Source organism: Rattus norvegicus, chromosome 5, assembly GCF_036323735.1.
Source record: "Rattus norvegicus strain BN/NHsdMcwi chromosome 5, GRCr8, whole genome shotgun sequence".
Lineage (NCBI taxonomy): Eukaryota > Metazoa > Chordata > Mammalia > Rodentia > Muridae > Rattus > Rattus norvegicus.
Genome location: NC_086023.1, coordinates 126802125 through 126819837, shown reverse-complemented (window position 1 = coordinate 126819837; position 17713 = coordinate 126802125). Strand labels below are relative to the sequence as shown.

General features: G+C 47.6%; 1 protein-coding gene across 2 annotated transcripts in view; it reads left to right on the top strand.

The window, feature by feature from the left end:
* Positions 1-15311: 15311 nt before the first annotated feature.
* The window catches only part of Acot11 (acyl-CoA thioesterase 11), a 48272-nt gene continuing 45870 nt past the window's right edge, over positions 15312-17713 (top strand). The window contains exon 1 of one of the 2 annotated variants that reach the window (XM_039109105.2): positions 15312-15474. In XM_039109105.2, coding sequence (XP_038965033.1) covers positions 15442-15474 — 33 coding nt within the window. In that variant the 5' untranslated portion in view covers positions 15312-15441. The remainder of the gene's footprint in view (positions 15475-17713) is intronic. The other variant, NM_001271383.1, reaches the window with a different exon arrangement.

The following is a 17713-nucleotide window of genomic DNA, read 5'->3' as shown; positions in this document are numbered from 1 at the left end:
TCTTTAGAAAAGCAGTAAGGAGGGGTTGGGGATTTAGCTCAGTGGTAGAGCGCTTGCCTAGGAAGCACAAGACCCTGGGTTCGGTCCCCAGCTCCGAAAAAAAGAAAAAGAAAAAAGAAAAGCAGTAAGGGCTGGCTCTTGCCCAGTGAGTCATCTCTCTAGCCCCTCCTCTTCTATTTTAAAAATACAATGAGATGAACTCATGGTTAAAGGTGTTGACTACTAGGTCTGACTCCCTGAGTTCAAGCCTCAGAGGCCACCCAGTGAAAGGGTGACTTCTGTGGTTGCTTCTGTTTGTTTGCCTGTGTGAGACTCTAGGTTCAATCCCCAGTAGTTCCTGTGTACCAACTCCTCCCCATGACAGCAAAGAGAAGAAACACCTGGAGAGTGTTGTGTCTTGGGAGCAGAACTAGTGGCAAGGGGACAGAGGCTGACCTTTTGCCACAAATTGTAAGTACTATTTAATTTTCTCTAGATATATTTAGGTTAAAAAAAATTGGTGAGGGCTGTTGAGATGGCTCAGTGGTTAAGAGCACTGGCTACTCTTCCAGAGGTCCTGAGTTCAAATCCCACAACCACATGGTGGCTCACAACCATTTGTAATGGGATCTGATGACCGCTTATGGCACTCAGGCATACATGCAGGCAGAATGCTGTATACATGAGTAAACCTTAAAATGTACAATTTTTGTATAAATATGGATTAATAAGTAATTTTTTTTGGTTCTTTTTTTCGGAGCTGGGGACCGAACCCAGGGCCTTGCGCTTCCTAGGTAAGCGCTCTACCACTGAGCTAAATCCCCAGCCCCAATAAGTAATTTTAAAAAGTATAAATAAATATGTATAAATAAGTAAATCTTTAAAAAAAATCAGTGAAAAATTTTGTTGTCGTTTAATCTTGGAACTGGAGAGATGGTTACTAGTTAAGAGTGCATACTAGCAGGGTATGGTGGTACACACCTTTAATTTCAGCACTTGATAGGCAGAGGCAGGGGATCTCTGTGAGTTCAGGGTCAGCCTGATCTTCAAAGGGAGGCAAGGACAGCAGGGCTTTGTTACAGAGAGAAACCTTGTCTCAAAAACCAAAACCAAAACCAAAACCAAAACCAAAAAAACCAAAACCAAAACCAAAACCAAAACCATGTACTGTTTGCAGAGGCCCTAAGTTCTGTTCCCAGCACCCCTGTCAGGATGCTAAGCACTACCTCGAATTCTCATTCCAGGGGATTTGATGCCCTCTCCTGGACTCCTTGGGCACTGCACCCACATATGCCCATACCTTCTCTCTCCCCACTTTATACACCATAATACACATAAAATATTTGTTTAACCTTAAACAAGTGTGCTTTAGAAAGAGGTTTTTACAAAAACAACGAAGAAACTGAAGATCAAAGATGTGAAGCACATGCCTGGGTTGCACAGCCAATTCATGGCAGAGCCGGATTCAGACGCGAGTCCTCCATTTTAGTCTAGGACTCAGCTCATATTTGGGGGCTGGCATGGAATCAAATGCCAGGGCGGAGGCAAGTCTTCCCGCTGTTCATAGTTCCAAGTGCAGGAGGGCAGACATGTCAAGGAACCCATATAAGTAGTGTGGCGGGTATATGATCATGTCATGTAAAGTTGAGAAACGAGAACTGGTTTTTGTTTTTGTTTTTTAACCACAATCAGTTAACACTCCTGTCTCTTATTCTAGCTTCCCTTCTTAGAACTCCCACTAATGTCAGGAGGTGCTGGAACAGCTGTGGGCTCTTGTGATATGGCTACAGAGACGTGGTGCCAAGCCCACTTGTAGTATGGAGTTAGTAGGATTTATCTAGGTAGATGGTTTTCAGTCACTCCCAATATGGCTATGTTATTGTCAGCTATCTGGCTTTGGCCTGGAATAATAATAGATAGCCTGATTAATTAAGAAGAAGGAGAAAAATAAGGTAAAGAGAATATAAGTAGCAAAAAAAAAAACCCCACAAAAAACAAAAAACAAAAACAACAAAACAACAACAAACCCCAAAAACCAAACACACACACACACAACGAAAAGGTAGATCTGACCTAAGTCTATCAATAACCACATTACATGTAAATAGCTTAAACATTCCAGCAAAATGGCAGAGATTATCAGGTTAGATTAAAAAGACTCAGGTGCTAGAGAGATGGCTCAGCCATTAAAAACACTGGCTGCTCTGTCAGAGGGCCTGGGTTAGATTCCCAGCACCCACACGGTGGCATACAATTCCTTGGGATTCAATGCCCTCTTCTGGCCTCTCTGGGAACTGCAGCATGTGGTGCACAGACATATGCAGGCAAAAATATTCATACACACAGAACAACAACAACAACAACAACAAAACAATCCAACAGAATGTAAGATCCAAATACGTGGTGTTTATAAGTAATATGCTCTAAGTATAACAGTATAAACACACAGGCAAAACCCAGAAGGATTGTAAAAGATAGTGTGCTAAAATTAATCAACAGAAAGAACACCGTTGTTATATTTGTTACTCTTTTTTTTTCTGTTACAAAACAACCTAATGAAATAAAGTCTCACTTTGGTTCCGGGTTTGAGGGTAAAACCCACCGTGGTGGGGAAGACATGGTGGCTGGTCAGAGAGCAGAGAGAGATGGAGGTTGGTGCTCACGTTACTTTCTCCTTTTTATTCATGGAGTCTTTTCACCTCTCCAAACCTTACCAGAAAAACCCTTTATGGATACACCCAACATTCTGATTCCATGGTGAGTCTAAATTCCCTGAAGTTAACAGTCAAGACTAACCATGTCAATATATCAAGGAGAAAAGGATGTAGCCATGTAATGATAAGAGGACTGCCTTAGGGTTTCTATGACTTTGAAGAAACACCAAATCCAAAAAGCAAGTTGGGGAGGAAAGGGTTTATTCAGCTCACACTTCCACATTGCTGTTCATCACCAAAGGGAGTCAGGACTGGAACTCAAGCAGGTCAGGAACCTGGAGGCAGGAGCTGATGCAGAGAGCATAGAGGGGGCTGCTTGGTAGCTTGCTTCTCCCTGGCTTGTTTAGCCTGCTTTGTTTCTTTTCTTCTTTCTTTACTTAAAAAATTATTTACTATATATTTATTATTTGCCTATATATATTCCTGCACACCAGAAGAGAGCACCAGATCTCATAAATGGTTGTGAGCCACCATGTGGTTGCTGGGAATTGAACTCAGGACCTCTGGAAGAGCAGTCAGTGCTCTTAACCTCTGAATCATCTCTCCAGCCCAGACCACCAGACAACTTTCTTATAGAACCCAGGACCACAATGGACTGAGCCCTTCCCCATTGATCACTAGTTGAGAAAATGCCTTACAGCTGGATCTCATGGAGGCATTTCCTCAAGGGAGGCTCCTTTCTCTCTGATGCCTGTAGCTTACATACAAAACTAGCCAGCACAAGGACCATTTTGTTAATCAGCCATAACAATTCTTCATGATTGTACACTTAATTTCAAAGAATCAAACTACATGAAGCAAAACGGAATAAAACTTCAAAGAGAAATTAAATAATCATAATAGATTTCAATATCTCCTTTCTCAATATTTGGTGGAACAATTATCAATAAGGATCAAAAAGGTTGGGATTGGAATAATACTATCAATTCTCTCTCTCTCTCTCGCCTCTCTCTCTTTCTCCCCCCCAACCCATAGACCTAGATGTCCTGGAATGCACTATTAGATCAGGCTGGCTTCAAACTCACAGAGATAGGCCTGTCTCTGCCTCAAAAGTGCTGTGACTAAAGATGTAAATCAACACACTAATATATAAATGTATATATGTAATTATTATATATAAAATGTTTTATAAATATATAAATCTCTATATAATATATTTATATAAATATATTGTATAAATATACAAAATATAGTTATATAAATATAATTATGTACTTTGCATTTATTTTATATATTAAACATATACATATATTTATATATGTTCATAATATATTATATATTTCCATTTTCCACTTCTATAAAATAGGCTTTCAAAGATTGTATTTAGGGGTTGGGGATTTAGCTCAGTGGTAGAGCGCTTGCCTAGCAAGTACAAGGCCCTGGGTTCGGTCCCCAGCTCTGAAAAAAAGAAAAGAAAAAAAAAACCAAAAAACCAAAAAAACAACAACAACAAAAAAGATTGTATTTATAAGAGAGGTCAGGTGGTATTTGTAGTTCTGTGCTTGGCTTACTTAACGTAATGTCCTCAAGGTTCATCTGATTATTGCAACTAACTGATGTGATGGTTAGTTTAAATCGTCAATTTGCCATAAGTTAAGATAATTTGGGAAGGGAATCTCAAGGAGGGATTATATAGATTAGATTGTTTTATGGGCATGCCTGTTGGAGAGTATCTTTTTAAATTGATTGGTTGATTGATTGATTAATTGATTTATATACAGAGACTCTCTATATAGCCCTGACTTTCCTGGTTGGCCTATGGGAATATCTATAGAAGAGTATATTATCTGTCTGTATGTATGTCTGCCTGTCCATCCTTTCTACATAGCCCTGACTGGTCAGTCGGTCGGTCGGTTTGCCTGTCTATCTATCTATCTATCCATCCATCCATCCATCCATCCACTCTATATAGCCCTGCCTATCCTGGAACTCAATATGTAAAGTAGGCTGGCCTCGAACTCATAGAGATACACACCTGCCTCTGCCTCTTGAGCACTGGGATTATAGACATGGGCCACCAAGACACTAGTATCTTGATTATATGAATTGAGGTGGGAAGAATTGCTCACTGTGGGAGGCACCATTCCCTAGGAAGGGGAATCTAACTGTATAAGACTGGAAGGCCGGCTGAGCACTACAGTGGATATAGCAGTCAACTGTTCTCTGCTCATAAGAATGGATGTAGTGTGACCAAATCTTTCAAAGTCTACGGCTGTGACTTCCCTCCAGGATGGGCTGTAATCTGGAATTGTGAGCCAAATAAGTGCACTCTCCCTTAGTTTGCCTTTGTCTGGTGTAGTGCTTTGAATATGCTTGGCACTATTTGAAGACGGGGCCTTGTTGGAGTAGTTTGTGGCCTTGTTGGAGGAAGTGTGTCACGTGGGAGTGGGCTTTGAGATCCTTGTCCTAAATGCCTAGAAGTCAGTCTTCTCCTAGCTGCCTTTGGAACAAGAAATAGAACTCTCTGTTCCCTCAGCTGCCATGCTTTCTGCCATGCTGATAATGGACTGAACCTCTGAACCTGTAAGACAGACCCAATTAAATGTTGTCCTTTATAAAGTTGCCATGGTCATGGTGTCTCTTCACAGCAGTAAAACCCTAAGATGTCAGGGTATTTTATCACAGCAAAGAAAAAGAAAACCAAACAACTGGATATCTTCACTTTAAGTTTTATATTGTTTATTATTGCATATGATGTATATGTGAGGTGTGTGTGTGTGTGTACACAAATGTGCACATAGAGGGCAGAGGACAACTTTTGGAGGTCAATGCCCTCTTCACACTATGTATTTCTGGGATCAAACTCATAATGTTATACTTTTTTTTTCAAGACAAGGTATCTCTGTGTAGCCCTGGCTATCCTGGAACTCTTTAGACCAGGCTGTCCTCGAACTCAGAGATCCACCTGCCTCCGCCTTCAAAGTTCTAGGCATAAAGACTCCACCACCGCACTGTCTGTCTGTCTGTTTGTTTGAGGCAGGGTCTCTTTATGAAGCCTGTCTGTACTTGAGCTATGTAGACCAGGCTAGCCTTGAACTCACAGAATTCCACCTGCTGGTGTCTCCTTATCGCTGGGATTCAAAGCATGCACCACTACACCATTTTAAATTAATTAACAAAATTATTACATTTTCTTTCTTTCTTTTCTTTTTTTTTTCGGAGCTGAGGACTGAACCCAGGGCCTTGAGCTTGCTAAGCAAGCGCTCTACCACTGAGCTAAATCCCCAACCCCTACATTCTCTTTCTTTATCTTGTATGAGCCTGTGGGTGTATGGCGGGAGGGGTGTGTGTGTGTGTGTGTGTGTGTGTGTGTGTGTGTGTGTAGGCCAGATGACAATTCACGGGAGTTATTTTTCTTTTTTAGCATGTAGGTTCCAGAGATCAAATTCAGGTTGCCAGACCTGGCGACAAGCATCATTCCCTGCACAGCCATCTCACCACTCCAAGAGACATATTTTATTTTAAAATTATATGCATGTGCATATGTCTGTGTGTGGGTGTGTGCAAACACATGCAGGTGTCCTCAGAGGCCAGAGACATCAGATCCTCCTGCAGCTGAAATTACAGGAGGTGGTGAGCCATTCTCAAAAGAATAGTGTGTATTCACTGTCTGCTAAACTATCTCTCCAGTTCCTTATTTACTTTGTGTGTGTGTGTGTGTGTGTGTGTGTGTGTGTCTGTGTGTCTGTGTATAGGGGTGTGTGTGTGTATGGGTGTGTGTATAGGTGTGTGTGTATAGGGGTATAGGGGTGTGTGTGTAAAGGTGTGTGTGTATAGGTGTGTGTGTATAGGGGTATAAGGGGGTGTGTGTATAGGGGTGTGTGTGTGTGTCTGTGTATAGGGGTGTGTGTGTATGGGTGTGTGTATAGGTGTGTGTGTATAGGGGTATAGGGGTTTGTGTGTATAGGTGTGTGTGTATAGGTGTGTGTGTATAGGTGTGTGTGTATAGGGGTATAGGGGTGTGTGTGTATAGGAGTGTGTGTGTGTGTGTGTGTGTGTGTGTGTGTGTGTGTGTGTGTGTAAGGGAATGTACCAGATGTATGTGGAGGGCAGAGAACTCATGGGAATCGGTTCTCTCTTCCACTGTGTGGGTCCCAGGAATTAAACTAAGGTCATCAGCCTTGGTGGCAGGTGTCTTTATTTGATGAAATATCTTGTTGGCCCAATAATATACTTCTAACTAAACTATGTCAGTGGTTCTCAACCTTCTTAATGCTGTGACCCTTTAATACACACACCACAAAATTATTTTTGTTGCTACTTTATAACTGAAATTTTGCTTCCTTTATGAATTGTAATGAGGATATCTGATATTCGACCCCTGTGAAAGGGTCGTTTGACTGGGTTGTGACCCAGAGGTTGAGAACAGCTGCTGTAGATCAAGAGAAGTCAGAAGAGCCAGGGCAAGCTCCATTAGCCTAGCCATAATTGGCAAGGTTCCAGGCCAATTCTACCCCAAACCCTGTCTCAAGCAAAGAGAGAAAGTGGAAGATGCCAAGGAGGAACCAGCAAAGGTTGACTTTTGACCCCCACATGTTGGAACATGCACCCCTTTAATGTATCCACTCACTCCATGCATGAACACATACCCCACCAATCTAAAATGGTGCAACCCATATGGACATTTTCTAAAAAGATTTATTTATTTTCTTTATGAGAGTGCACTGTAGCTATCTTCAGACAGACCAGAAGAGGGCATCAGATCCCATTACAGATGGTTGTAGCCACCATGTGGTTGCTGGGAATTGAACTCAGGACCTCTTTTTTTTTTTTTTTTTCTTTTTTCTTTTTTTTGGAGCTGGGGACCGAACCCAGGGCCTTGCGCTCGCTAGGCAAGCGCTCTACCGCTGAGCTAAATCCCCAACCCTGAACTCAGGACCTCTTGAAGAGCAGTCAGTGCTCTTAACCGCCGAGCCATCTCTCCAGCCTGGCCTTTTTTTTTTTTTTTTTAATAAAAGGCAATTTAAGAACTATGAAATTCATTGCTAGAGTGCTTGCTTGGGATACACAGAGCTCTGGATTAAATCTTCACCACCCCATCCAACAGTCACTCCTGTAAGCCCAGCACTTGTCGGTGGAGGATCAAGAATTCACAACCATCCTGGGGAACACAAGATTCTGTCTCAAAAGGAACAGCGACAAGGCAGGGCTGAGGGCTGGGTGATAGAGTACTTGATTAGGCTGTGGATTCACTGCCAGCTCCACAAGAAGAAAGAAAAAAAAGATAGTCTAAATATAGGATTCTCCACTTGGTCCTGGTGTCACCTTAAAATAAATGTAAGCCATGGTTTATGACAGCCTAGTGGCATTCTGTGTAAGTGAGAAGTCCCCTTCCCTTCAAGATCTGACGGTCCCACAGGGCTCCCGGTGTCCCTGGCTGTGTCTCATGTGCACTTGGGAAGTGCTCTCACTGTTATTTGTGTCTCTGACACCCAGGTACCTGTTGTGGCTTGGCCTTGATGATGTCAGCTGAGCCAGAGCTGGTCTGTGGCTGGCTGCTGCCAAAACCCATGGTGGGTACTTGTGGCTCTGGCTGTGAAACTCTCACTCTTAGTGTGCCTTGGTCACACAAGTGACCAAGGGAAGACCTTTGTTGTCACCAGATGTCCCTACTGGGGGGTTCTGGGACCCAGTGTGAGTAGCTTCAGTTGGTGGCTCTCTCTGTTCACAAACAGCTATCCTTCTGTCCCCTGAATGGCCTGGGCAGGACAAGTTTCCAAGGGCCTCTGCCTGGAGGGACAAACCCCTCCGGGCCTCACATCCCTGTAGAATGTCCTGGACTGCCAAGTCCCCCTCCCCCTCTGTTCCTCTTTCAGGGATCACCATTGTGTTTTATCTGGTCCCTTCTGGGTTTGACGGATGTGCCAGTGTCCCAAACATGGAACTAATGGGCATCTTTTAGGCCACTCTCCAATCCTACAGCGGTACTCGGTAGCATGTAATTCACATTCCAATACTGCACTGATGGGGGATGAACGGACATGGTGGCGGACTGCATCCTCTGCTCTAATCTAGCTGGAAGCCCTTTGTGTTCACTGCGTGCGGAGCGCAGTGGATGGTGTAGCCTTGGCCCGGTTCTGAATCTTTTTTTTTTCTGTCTCTCCCCCTCACCCCAATAATACTGGTGTACTGGAAGTCCTGTTTAGCACCTCATCCCAACACACGGCCAGGACTGGCAAGGGTAAAGTTGTAATTGAACAGCAGATAATAATACTAAGGCTAGTAGGCACCGCTTTAGAAGCAGTTGTCAAAGCCAGGCTGTGGGGGGCGCTCGCCTTTAATCCCAGGACTAGGGAGGCAGAGGCAGGTGGATCTTTGAGCGTTCCAGGCCTACAGAGGTCTACAGAGATAGTTCTAGAACAGCTAGGGCTACACAAAGAAACCCTGCCTTGGAAAAATAAAAATAAGAGAAAAATAATAGTCAGGTTTGCTTTCAGTGGTGACCAGGTGCCCACTTTTTGACCTCTACCCTGTGACCAGGATTGACAACTCTGGGGCTGAAGTGTCTACTGCCAGTCCTTCAAGATCTTCCACCGGAGGCCTGAACCTCTAGGATCTGCTGACCCCGCTGCCCTGGGCAGCCCCACCCGTTCCAGGCAGGGGAGGGAGGACAGAGATTGGCCCAGGAACTCGTCCGGCCGCTCCCGCCTTCTAGTCTAGTCTACGGCAGGCGCTTCCGCCAAGCTTCAGCCTCCCCGCAGCCTCTGCTCGGGGCACCCGGGACGTCCCGGGCTCGGCCGGCCAGCCGTGGGGTCAGGATTATCCCAGCACTTGGGTAAGACTCTGGCGCGCGCGCGCCGCTCCTCCCCTTCTGGAAGAGCACACGTGTCCCTGGCGGCTCTCCTCCGTGGGTCGCCTCCTTGTACTTTCCTAGGACAGGTCGGTCTCTGCTGGGGACTGGCCTCCACTCAGCTGAGGGGTGCTTCCGTGAGCATGGGGGTGGGTGCACACTGGTCACCAGGGACCTGAAGGCTCAGACTCCCCAGGTGCAACCTTGTGATGACTCACTTGGCATATTGTGAGGTGAGAACGATTCCTGAGCAAAAGCTCAAGGAAGCTGGGCCCGGCCCAGCCCCTCAGCAGTGGGCCATGTGGGAGGTCCACTCTCAGCCTGAGCTGGCAGAGACTAGAATCCGTGTATCAGAACCTATCCAGTAGGATGGTTTTCAGGGCTGGCTAAACATTGCTTCCTTCCCCCGTGGGCTTCCACCTCCTGTCCACCTCCATCACCGCCGCCATCTGTCCCAGGGTCCATCAGCGTTCTTTGCCTTGGTGTCCTTTACTGGCTTTTTCTCCGTAAAGGGTGAGGTTTGGAGTGAGGGCCTGGCTCTGAATACTGTCACCTCCGTTTCCTCTTCTGCTGGTGTCAGTACTCTTTTTCTTGGCCCCTCCCTTCATTGATGCCCCACCCCCATAGTTTCCTTTTTTTTTTATTAGATTTTTTTCTTTATTTATGTTTCAAATGTTACCCCCTTTCCCGGTTTCCCCTCCGGAAACCCCCTATCCCATCCCCCTGCTTCTTTGAGGGTGCTCTCCCACCCCCACCCCCACTTCCTCCCGCCTCCCCACTCTGGCATTCCCCTACACTGGGCCATCAAGCCTTCACAGGACCACGGGATTCTCCTCTCATTGCTGCCAGACAAGTCCATCGTCTGCTACATATGCAGCTGGAGCCATAGGTCTCTCCGTGTGTACGCTTTGATTGGTGGTTATAGTCCCTGGGAGCTGGGGGGGGGGGCTGGTTGGTTCATACTGTTGTTCTTCCTATGGGGTGACAAACCCCTTCAGCTCCTTCAGTCCTTTCTCTAACTCCTCCCTCGGGGACCCGTTCTCAGTCCAATGCTTGGCTGTGAGCATCCACCTCTGTATTTGTCAGGCTCTGGTAGAGCCTCTCAGGAGACAGCTATATCAGGCTCCTGTCATCGTGCACTTCCTTTAATCAGCCAGGCCACACTCTAGGGCCCCAGAGGCTGGGGAGGGACCTTCAGGGATGACAGTGTTTCTGCATGCATTCATTTAGGTGTTTACTCAGGCATGTGTTCCCGCTCAGTGTCCCCTTGGCTTTGTGTGTAAGGTCCCCCCATTCCTCCCTAGTTAGATGCTCATTGAACATCTACTACGTTCAAGGCTCTCGTTGTGAAGGGGCAGGTGTTCTGATGAGTCTGTTCCATTTCTCTTCCAGCTTACTTGTGTAAAATAAGGGAAGGGGCACGGACATAAATCAACTAAAGAGAAAAAGCACTAGACAGGGGACACAGTCTTCCATACATTATGTCCTGGGCTCAAGTTCCAGCACACAGAGAGACCCAGGGCTGTAAGTGTGCACACAGGTGCATGCTCCTAGGCATACCATGGAGGAGAGGCCAAGGAGAACTTCCTGGAGATGGCGGCATTTCAGCTGCTGCTGCTGTGGTGGCCGACTGTCAAGTCTCTGAGCTTCATTATCATCTTTCAACTCTAATGTGCCATTGGTCTATGGTCCAGCAGAACTTATCTCTAGGCATTTTGTTAGACAGGCAAGTTCTTGGGCCTAACTTCTGTTCTCCTGAAACCAAAACCTTGGAATATGATGGCTAGAAAGATGACTCAGCAGTTAAGAGCTGCTCTTTCAGAGGGCATGGGTTCAATTCCCGGCACTGACAAGGCTGCTCACAACCACCTGTAACTCCAGGTCCGGGGCATCTGACCTCCTCTTCTGGCTTCTAAGGGCACAAAAAGTGGTGTGTAGACACATACTAGCAAAACACCCATACGTATAAAATTAAAAAGAAAGTAAAAACCTAGGTGGGACTCAGCACTGTAGATGTTAAGGGGCCCTTTGGGCAGCCCTGATGCAGGCTTGGGTCCTTTTAGGACTTAGGACAGACATCTGCATATTGGACTGCGGTCTGGGTATTGGGGAAGGAGCCAAGAATGAGGGAAATGCTCTCGGGACTCAGGTGAGCTGGAAGAGGAGATGGATGCCACTGGTAACATCTCTATAGTAACAGATGGGAAGACTCATCTGAGTCTGCTGAGGGCTCATGGAACCAGTTCAGACAGGACGTAGCTCTGTGAGTGGCAGGAGCCTCTGTAGGAAGATCTAGTTCTCTGTTGTGTGTTCCTGGGATCAGCCTCACTGAAGTCCTCTCTGATGTCTAAGTGAAGCCTCTTCCACTGTGTGCCACATGGCAGGATCAGGTGACTGTGGCTCTGGGCTTATTGTGGTAAGGTCTGGTGTGTCTAGATGACCTCCACACAGAATGTCTTTACCACCTCAGGGTTTCAGTTTGTCCATGTCTTAGGTGGAGGTGCTGGGTTGAGGCTGGTGAGCCTGAGGTATGGTGGTCGTCTGCAGAGAGGGGAGCCTGGGGTAGGAGGTGATGAGCTCAGTAGCAGTGTCTGTTACATTGCGTGGAGACTCAGTGAGATGGGCTGTTCAGGGAAGTCCAATACCTGTTCTGTCTTCCTTGTAAGGTTTCAACATGTCGGGCATGTTCATCAAGCACAGAGAAACCTTAAGCTTAAACCCTGGTCTGTGAGGCCCTCGGCAACAGACTCCGGCTTTCCTGTAGGGTGATGCTCTTCATAGCCCAGGACTGCACTTGTCCTGTCCTGTCGGGCCTTCCATCTCACCCCTCCTCCCAGCCTGCCTAATTCTAGCTTTATTTTTTTTTTTTTTCGGAGCTGGGGACCGAACCCAGGGCCTTGCGCTTCCTAGGTAAGCGCTCTACCACTGAGCTAAATCCCCAGCCCCCTAATTCTAGCTTTAGTATCACCTCCTCCAGAAGGTGCTCTAGTCCTCAGTGCCGTGTGTGTGTGTGTGTGTGTGTGTGTGTGTGTGTGTGTGTGTGTGTGTGTGTGAGAGAGAGAGAGAGAGAGAGAGAGAGAGAGAGAGAGAGAGAGAGATATTCTCCTCAACTGCTCCGTCGTCTTTGTCTTATGGTTTCTATTCCTGCCCAAACATCATGACCAAGAAGCAAATTTGGGGAGGAAAGGGTTTATTCAGCTTACACTTCCACATTGCTGTTCATCACCAAAGGAGGTCAGGACAGGAACTCACACAGGGCAGGAAGCAGGAGCTAATGCAGAGGCCATGGGGGGATGTTACTTACTGGCTTGCTTCCCCTGCTTTGCTTTCTCATAGAACCCAAGACCACCAGCCCAGGGATGGCACCACCCACAATGGGCCCTCCCACTCTTGATCACTAGTTGAGAAAATGCCTTATAGCTGGATCTCATGGAGGCATTTCCTCAAGGGAGGCTCCTGACTGTGATAACTCCAGCTTGTGTCAAGTTGACACACAAAACCAGCCAGTACGATCTTTAAAAAATGTTATTTATTTCAGCTATTATTATCGACTGCATGGAATTGCGATGTGTGTACACAGGTGCACACACTTGTGGTGGTCAGAGGACAACCTTGTGCCTTCAGTCCTCCCCTTCCACCTTTATGTGGTTCTGGGAATCAAATTCAGGCTTGTACTGTTGGGCAGGATCTTGGTCGCTGTTCTATTGTTGTGAAGAGACAACTCGGACAACGCAACTCTTATAAAAGCAACAGTTTCAATGCGAGCTGGCTTACAGTTCAGAGATTCAGTCCATCATCATCATGGTGGGGAGCATGGCAGCCCCAGGCAGACATGGAGGTTCTGAAGTTGAGAGTTCTACATCCAGATTTGAAGGCAACAGGAAGAGAGCGACCCTCTGGCCCTGGCTTGGGCTTTTGAAATCTTAAAATCTACCCCTAGTGACACACTTCCTCCAACAAAGTCACACCTCCTATTCCTTCTCAAATAGTGCCACTCCTTGATGTCCAAGCATTCACATGTATGAGCCTATGGGGGCCATTTTCATTCAAACCACCACAGTCAGCAAGCACCCTTTTCTGTGCTGAACCATCTCATGCCTTGCTTCATTTTTTGTTTCATAGACAGGGTCTCCCAGTGAACCTGGAGCTCACCCGTTCTGTGAGATAGGCTGGTCACCAAGGGACGTTGTATATCTGTCTCCCTAGTGCTGGGGTTACAGGTGCCCAGCAGTGCATCCAACTTTTTTTACATGGATGCTAAGAGCCAAACTCAGGTCTTCATGCTTGGGACAATAAGCACTTTACTAACTGGGCTATCTCCCCAGCCTCTACCTCCATTCATAAAATATTTATTTTTACTATTTTTAGTTAGGTGTAGGTATGTGTGTCTGCATCTGGATATGTATGTGTGCATGAAAGCAGATGCCGTGGAGCTCAGAGACATCGGATTTCCTAGAGCTGGAGTTACAGATGGTTTTGAGCCATCTGACATGGATACAGGAACCCAACTGGGCTCTTCTAGAAGAGTAGCAAGTGCACTTAACCGCCGAGCCATTTCTCCAGTCCCCATCCTTCTTTTTTTCTTTCTCTTTTTCTTTTTCTTTTTCTTTTTTTTATTGACAGTGTCTATCATCATATTATAGATCAGGCTGGCCTGGAACTCAACATGTAGCCTAGGCTGGCCTTGAATTCATGGCCATCCTCCTGCCTTAGGTTCCTGAGTGTTGGGATTACAGGCAGTAGTTAGTACAATTGGTGCTCATCCTTCTGTCTTTCAGGTTTAACTTCAGTTTTTCATTTGCAGATACACAAGTGTGCAGATTGTTAACAAGAACTCACAAGGAAGGACGCACAAGTCCTTGATTCCTAGAGCCAAGGCTTTGAGAGAGAGAGGACTTGCCCAGAGTCCTGGGCATGGTAGCGAACTCAGGGCCTTTGGAAGAGGATGTGTTAATAACTGTGTGGTGAATGAAGCAGAAGCAGGAGGCAGAGGAAACTTCTGCTCATCTGTTCCCATCTGCTCCATACTGGCCGTGGTGCCTCAGATGCACACCTTCCCAGCCCCAAGGATCCTTCCTGTGCAGCACAGAGAGGATCAGCAGGAGGCCTGAATCACAGCAGAGGTTTGGTGGTCCAGGACTTGTCCTCAGCCATCTGGTCACCTGTTCCCTTGGGTCTTTTAAGTCCTGCCCAGTGTGTGTCGAGTCCTCTGCCTCAAACCTCTTGCAGAAGTGACAGAGGAAAGGCAAAATCCTGGAGGACTTCACTCCTTGATGGCCACGGGTGCTGCATACCACGTGGCATACCGGGTGTACTTTGGCACGTGCCTCATTTAAAAGAATTACCTGCTTATAAGGAAGTGACTGCCAGAGCCTAGTGTACAGATCCAGTTTAGCATTTGCTGGATGTGGACAACCTGGGTCCAGGAGTTAAGCTAGTGGGCAGCACTCCGGAAGGTGAAATCCTGGCAGGTGGGTCTGGTGTCTCTCTAGGAGGCCTTGGCAGCTTCCTGGCATCCTGCTACACTCCAGCCTGCCCTCTTGTGGATGGATGGAATCCCTGGCAAGAGATCTGGGATCTCCATTCTGTTAGGCAAGGACAGGGGGTAGGGGGCTAGAATGGGGGCTGGAATTTGGCTGGGTCCAGAGCCATAAAGACAGTCTGGTGGTGCCAGTAGGTGGGTATCAGGCCCCACGTGGCTGTGGCCCAGCTGGCAGGTGCTAGGGTGCCTTCTGTGCTGGGGTTGGAGGGGGGGCACAGAGGGAGGATTGAGGAGAGGCCAGGACACGGGGCGGAGATATTTACAGCTGGCTCCGGAGGGCGGGGAGCTTGGGGGAGGAGCCAGGAGAAGCCGGCTGCTTTTGGAGCTGCTGGACGCTTGGGACTCAGGTGACCAGCGGCCCTTTAGAAGCCTACAGACCCCCTCCACAGCGTGGCAACCCAGCAAACGGAGCAGAAATGATACAGAATGTGGGCAACCACTTACGAAGGGTATGAACTGTGGGTTAGGGTGGACTGGGAGACAAACAGGTCTCCTGGTGTGGGGCCCAGAAAGTAGATGCTGTCCTCTAAAGTCGGATCTGCATCTTTAGTCTCACTGTCTGCTGTCTGTATTGTTGTCTCCTTTAGAAGGAGAAATCGCAGAACATGGACTTCTTAAGTTATAGCTAGAGTCTCTCCAAAGAGCCCCAGGGACCTACAGTAGGGCTCCCTCAGGCTGGCAGTCTGTGGTTGGGTAGAATGGAATCTTCTGTAGCAAGTTCTGCAATTCTGTTTGGTTGAGTGTAGATGTGTATGTTCTGTACACAGTCCTGCTGCTGTGTGTGCCTTGTTACAATCTCGCTGCTGTGTGTGTGTGTGTGTGTGTGTGTGTGTGTGTGTGTGTGTGTGTGTGTGTCCCTGTGTCCTGTGCACAATCTTGCTGCCATCTGTGCTCTGGGCTCTGTGCCTCCTACTTCCACAGCTCAGGATTGGAGGCTATGGCCCTGACAGAATTTACGACGTGAGGGCGTGTGTGCACAAGGCGAGAACAGGAGAGTAAGTCACACAGCCATGTGAGAGAGAAGGCCATGTGGAGATTGTCCTATGCTATGACCTTCGGAAGTATTTTTTCCTGGAACCTCCTAGCCGGGACTTTGGAGTTGAGATAGGTGCTGAGGTCCCAGGAACACCCAAGCACACAGTGGCTCATTGGGGGCCTTTGGCCTGGTGCCTGGAGAAGGGCTCAGGACAGGCTGTCCCGCCAGTGCTGAGCAAGAGTATCTGCCAACCGAGGTCGTTGTTGCAGAAGAGGCCCTGGGGCAAATACACACCTCACTTGTCCTTTCAGCCCAGCAGCACCCTTGCCCAGCCCTGGGCTCTTTGCACTCTGAGGATCTCAGCTCCTTCCATCCGCTCTCCCACTAGAGGTTACTTACCTCTGAAAAGTTAGCTGTGGCACGTGCCATCCGCTCAGACTTACCAGGCAGGCTTACCCTAGCTCTCTTTCCATGCCTCACCATCCATCCCTCTGTGTTCGCAGCAGCACTGCAGGGGCTGGCTTTTTCCGTTCTTGTGGGCCACCTTGGCTTTCTCTAGCTGCTGTGCATTCCGTACCTCCCGCCAGTGACCTCGGCCTCCCTGCACCTCCGTCAGCCTGCTGTCTCTCTTGGCAGTTTCTTCCTCAGTCCTCAGATTCAGCTGGGATGCTGCCTCCTCTGGAAAGCCTTCCTAGGTTTCTCGTGGCACCATGCATCTTTGTGAACCCTGCTCTCACTGGGATGGAAGATTGGGTTATATTTCTATCTCTCCTACCCCGGGGAACTTTACGAGCTGTCCTCGGTGTACCCAGCCCTGTCAGAGGCCAGGGGATACCTAGGTTTCTTTGCCATGCCCAGGATGGAATCTGAGCTACTGGGTCTCTTGCTTCTGTCCCCTAAGCCCAGGGTGGAGTATCTCCATGCTCTGACTTTGCCAGGCAGCATGCTCAGAGCGTGCACATGCTAACGCGCTCAGTTCAGTGAGGCAGGCCCACTTTATCGTCCCTGTGCTAAGGCTAATCTTTGCTGTCAGCTTGGCTGGGTTCAGAATCTGGTTGTGTCTGTGCGACTGTTTCCATAGAGGTTTAAGTGAGGAGGGAAGACTCACTCTGAATGTGGATGGCAGATTCCTATGGGCTGGACTCCATAACAAGGGGGGGGGGAGAAAAGATATCTTGGTAACAGTGTTGCCTCTCTGTGCTTCCTGTCTGTGGACACAGTGTGACCACCTGACACCATCATTTCCTTGCCTTGATAGACTGTGTTTCCTCAAACCGTGAGCCAAGCCGAGCCCGCCCCTTCCTTCAGCCAGTTGGTTAGGTATTTGGTTATAGCAGTGAGAAAGTAACCAGTACTCTCCCCACCCTGACCCTCTCTCTCCACACTTATCCCGGATGAGAAATAACTTAGGCTCAGAGGGGTCAGCAGCCTGTCTAGGGTTGCAGAGGCAGGAAATGGCAGAGCTGGGATTTGAACTCAATGGTTCTGGTTCCAGAGCTTTCTGGACACTAGGCTTAGCCAGGCAAAGGCTGGTGAGCAACATCCCAACCTCGAGTCCTGACTCAGACTCAGCTAGCATCCAGCCTCTGGTGATGGAACTGCGTGTTGGATGTGGAAATTATGCCCCAGGGCCTCAGGGACTTCACACTAGCTAAGAATGATATTGGTCACCACCTTTGAACTTGTGCCTGGTTGGCACATCTTGACTTTCC